General features: G+C 40.3%; 1 protein-coding gene across 1 annotated transcript; it reads left to right on the forward strand.

Moving 5' to 3' along the window:
- The first annotated feature begins 914 nt into the window (after positions 1–914).
- Positions 915–3,169, forward strand: LOC109318916 (homeobox protein XHOX-3-like). Its single transcript, XM_019548390.1, has 3 exons — positions 915–1,136; positions 1,999–2,231; positions 2,657–3,169. The coding sequence occupies exons 1-3, from the start codon at positions 971–973 to the stop codon at positions 3,011–3,013; spliced, it is 756 nt and encodes a 251-aa protein (XP_019403935.1). The 5' UTR covers positions 915–970; the 3' UTR covers positions 3,014–3,169.
- The last annotated feature ends 757 nt before the right edge of the window (positions 3,170–3,926 follow it).

Consider the following 3,926-nt stretch of genomic DNA (forward strand, 5'->3'; position numbering starts at 1 on the left):
GTTGGCACAAACTTCAGCAAAGGTGAGAAAGCAGAACACAAACCACCCATGAGCTTTGGCTGCAACTGTAGTTGCTTGGCATTGCTGAACCCTACATTACCATGTCTTCAGTTCTGTCATTACCTATGCTCACTAGGTTAAAGCAGGCAGGGTTACACTTGCCCATGGTACAACTGCAACTTCATTTTGCCATATGGACATACTCTGAATGAACCCACGCAGAAATGTGCACCAGTTTACCGCTCTTTATTTAAAAAAACAACCCAAATTAACCAATGCACATGTAGATGAGGCCTAAATTCCATTTTGTACCGGTGCAGACTGGCATCATCAGTGGCTTGTGTGGGGTTACAACAGTGCAAATTTGCTTAGTCTAGACAAGAAGCCCTCAGAGCTGCTGGTTGATGGTACTGCTGCATATAAACATTATTACTCATGATCACTCTATTTTCCCCAGCTCACTTACTGAGACAATCCATCAGCCAGAAGATATTCCAAAAAATGTGCATACAAATAAATGCCACTGAAACCTGCAGACACAAAAAATATGATGGAGTTAAAAATAACAATAAAACTGCTACAGAGAATAAATGACTAGAACTAGGCAATAGTCATATGTAGCAAGACTTAAAAGCCTTCAAGGCAGAGACATTTATAGGAATTGCTTCCAAGATACACACATCAAAGAGAGCAGAACAATGGAGGTTTGTTTTATCTCAGCAGGGAGCTGCTTTATACAAGAGAAATTAAGGAGGTGCATCTGATTTTCAATACAATGGGAGATCTGGGCTATCTTAGCAGTTCACACCTCCTCAGCCCCCCCTGAGCCCAGGTGGCGCCAGGGGAGGGACAGAAACCTCTTTGGGCTTTAAAAAGGGTAGGAGCAGCCCCCCTCCCCTTCTTATTCTAAAATCTTTCTCCAGGAAAATGGTCTCATCAACCCCATTTCATCACCAGATTTCTCTGTTCTATGCATCTCTTTTCTGGTTTTGATTTTGTAGGCAATACACACTGGAAGCAGCATCAAATACTTCAGGCAAATTGTTGGAAGGGCAGATCGCTTAAAAGGAAGTCACCACACACATTCCACTCTGGGACCCACAGCTGGGAAGTAATCAGGATTGTCTCCCACATGCGTAAGTATGGAGAGTCTAAGACACTCTTTTGTTTCTAGATGCAATGAAGCAACTGAACCTCTGCTTGCCCTTAGCTGAAGGGCAGTGTCAAAACTTCATTTTCTTTTTGATTAACCCTCAGATCAAGTAATTTAAAGGAAAGGGAAGTGCTTCTGCCGAGTGACACTAATTTCAGTCTGATTCATTTTACAGTGTTGTAAAAACAATTATGTGCCTGGCACCCTCCAGAACATTAAACACTGTTCAATAACCATCAGATGTAGTGAGATGAAACTGATACAGCTTGTTAGAGCATAAACTTATTGAAAATGTGCTTTGTAGCTAGACAAGTTGATGGTGCCTTATTTTTTTATTTTTTTTGTAATGTAAGCTTAGGCAATTCTCCCCAAGTTAAATAAAAAGGTATAGTTATTATAGATGCTTAAGGTCAAGTTTTCCTTTTCATTAAAGAGAGTCATTCTGATACAGGCATTTAAATGAAGTTGCTAGATTTTCAAAGGTACTTGGAGATTACAGGGGCACATTTCAGACTATGATAGGGCCAAACTTTCATATGAGTGCCGGGACAGATTTTGAAGTACTTGGTAATTCCAGGAGCCAGATCATCAGAGGGGTTAGCTTCCATTTAGATTTAATTTTTCCCATGTTTTATTTCTATCATGGCCTTTTCTCCCCGGTAGAACTGGGCACCCATTCTACTGCCAATGTGCTGAACTCTTGACATTTGGGTTCTTTGAAAATATTAGGTGCTGTTTGCTGGGCACTTTTATAAAGAGGACAGATTTTTAGATGCCTAAATGGGAGTGCTGATTCAAGTCACTCTTGTGTGTTTCCTCAGTGTCTCTCTGATGTATCTCTTCAGCAACCCAGGATAACAGTGACCCAGGGAGTGATGTCAAACTGGGGAAGAAGAGTTTGGTTCAGAAGCTGCCTCTTTCAACTGCAGTGGGTGACCATATTCGCCGACATAGGACCACTTTTAGCCAGGAGCAACTGGCAATTCTAGAGCAGCAGTACTCCAAAGAAAGCTACTTATCCAGAGCCAGGAGGTATGAATTGGCCAGTGCTCTGAATCTACCTGAAAGCACCATCAAGGTAAACTATCATTTTGGAGACTAGTCAGACTAAGACCCCAGAATGTAAAGGCTTTGCTCATGAAACAATATAAACTGAAGTGTCTTGTAAGTGACATCCTTGCTTATTAAATTCCATGACAAACATTTTGGAGTAGGACATAAACCAAGTCAGGAGTTGACCCAAGTAGGTACCTAATACTGAAGAAATCTGGGCTCTGTTCTGCACTCTGTGACTGTGCAACGCTGAGTCTCAGCTTTGCCAGCCACAATTTTATTGTTAGTCCACCTCTGTACCTCAGTTTCCCCATCTGAAAACAAAATCCACATCAACCCTCCCCTCTACCTTCTGCTTTGGTAGGGTTGCAAGGCCTGAGCTACTAATGTTTATATGGTGCTTTGATGGCAGGTGCTATGGAAGTACACAGAATTATTGTTTCTTTACAGGTGTGGTTCCAGAACCGACGGATGAAGGATAAACGGAAGAGATACTGTCTGCCTTGGCTTCCTCCTCTAGATCCTATCTTACACAGGTCCATGAGCCAGACCTCCTGTATACCTTACCCTCTACCGTCTCAGCTCTCTACTTCTAAGTACTTAGGCACCTTCCTAACATTTCTGAGGCCTATGGATAACTTATCATTTCTCCCTCCATCTTTCCTGATACCAAATTTCCTTCCCACTCTCCAATATCCCTCTCTCTATCAGTTCCCAGGAGTTTGCCCCACAACCTGTCATTGCACTGAGAGTAAAGATCTTGGAAAAAAACAAGACAGCAACTTAACCCTTTATGGATCCAAATGAATCTCAACTCTAGCTTGCTGTCCTTAAAATAGGGTTAGAGGCTTCCTGTAGAAGTGGTTTCCACACATTGATATTTTATTAGAACTATTTTAAATAGGAGCTAGAACAGACTCAGGGCAGCACAATGACTTTGAATTAGTCAGCAACCATCTGTATATATGAAAGGTTTTAGGTATATTCTGTAGTGGAATGTTTTTCCTTGAAACTCAGACACATTTGTCTCACAACAAGGCTAAACAGAGGTAACACCAACTGATTTAAAATCAGATTGATGGCATAGACCAAATTCATCCTTGATGCAACATTGCTGAGGTCAGTGAAATTATAGCACCACAGACAAATTCAGCTCTATCAGACTTAACTCTAACATAAAACTAGGTAATGTAAAAAAATAAATGAAAGATCAAACCAAAAAGTGGTGGTGGGGCATTTATTTCCCATGTGCTTCAAATCGTGTAATTAAGTGGGACAGAACTGATACTGGCAGAGAAAAGATCTCCAACAATGTAACAGGAATTAAGTCCAATAAAGAAAGCTATGAATGACAAGGGAGGTCTTTAAAGTTTCAAATTGGAGTTAGGAGTTGAATTCCTATTGGTATTTTTTTTAAACTTTTTTTTAAAAGGTGTGTTGTTTGTTATAGTGAATCAACACAGCATAGGTAGTGCAATATTCAGAAGGCTGAAGTGATCTGATGCAATAAGGGGCCAGTTAACTTTGTATATGAAACATGGATAATGTAATCTTTCTTTTTTGCATTAAATAAGCTACAGGTTAATTTGAAAAACATGGAAGTTTCATTCCTTTGTGATCAACTTTTATGTTAGTGATGAATGCAATTCATTTATTTGTGAGAGTGTAAGAGGGTTTAGTGGTAAAGGTTTCAGACTAAGAGATCCTTTAGGAAGACAGC

Source organism: Crocodylus porosus, unplaced genomic scaffold (assembly GCF_001723895.1).
Source record: "Crocodylus porosus isolate Cpor-Errol unplaced genomic scaffold, CroPor_comp1, whole genome shotgun sequence".
NCBI lineage: Eukaryota > Metazoa > Chordata > Crocodylia > Crocodylidae > Crocodylus > Crocodylus porosus.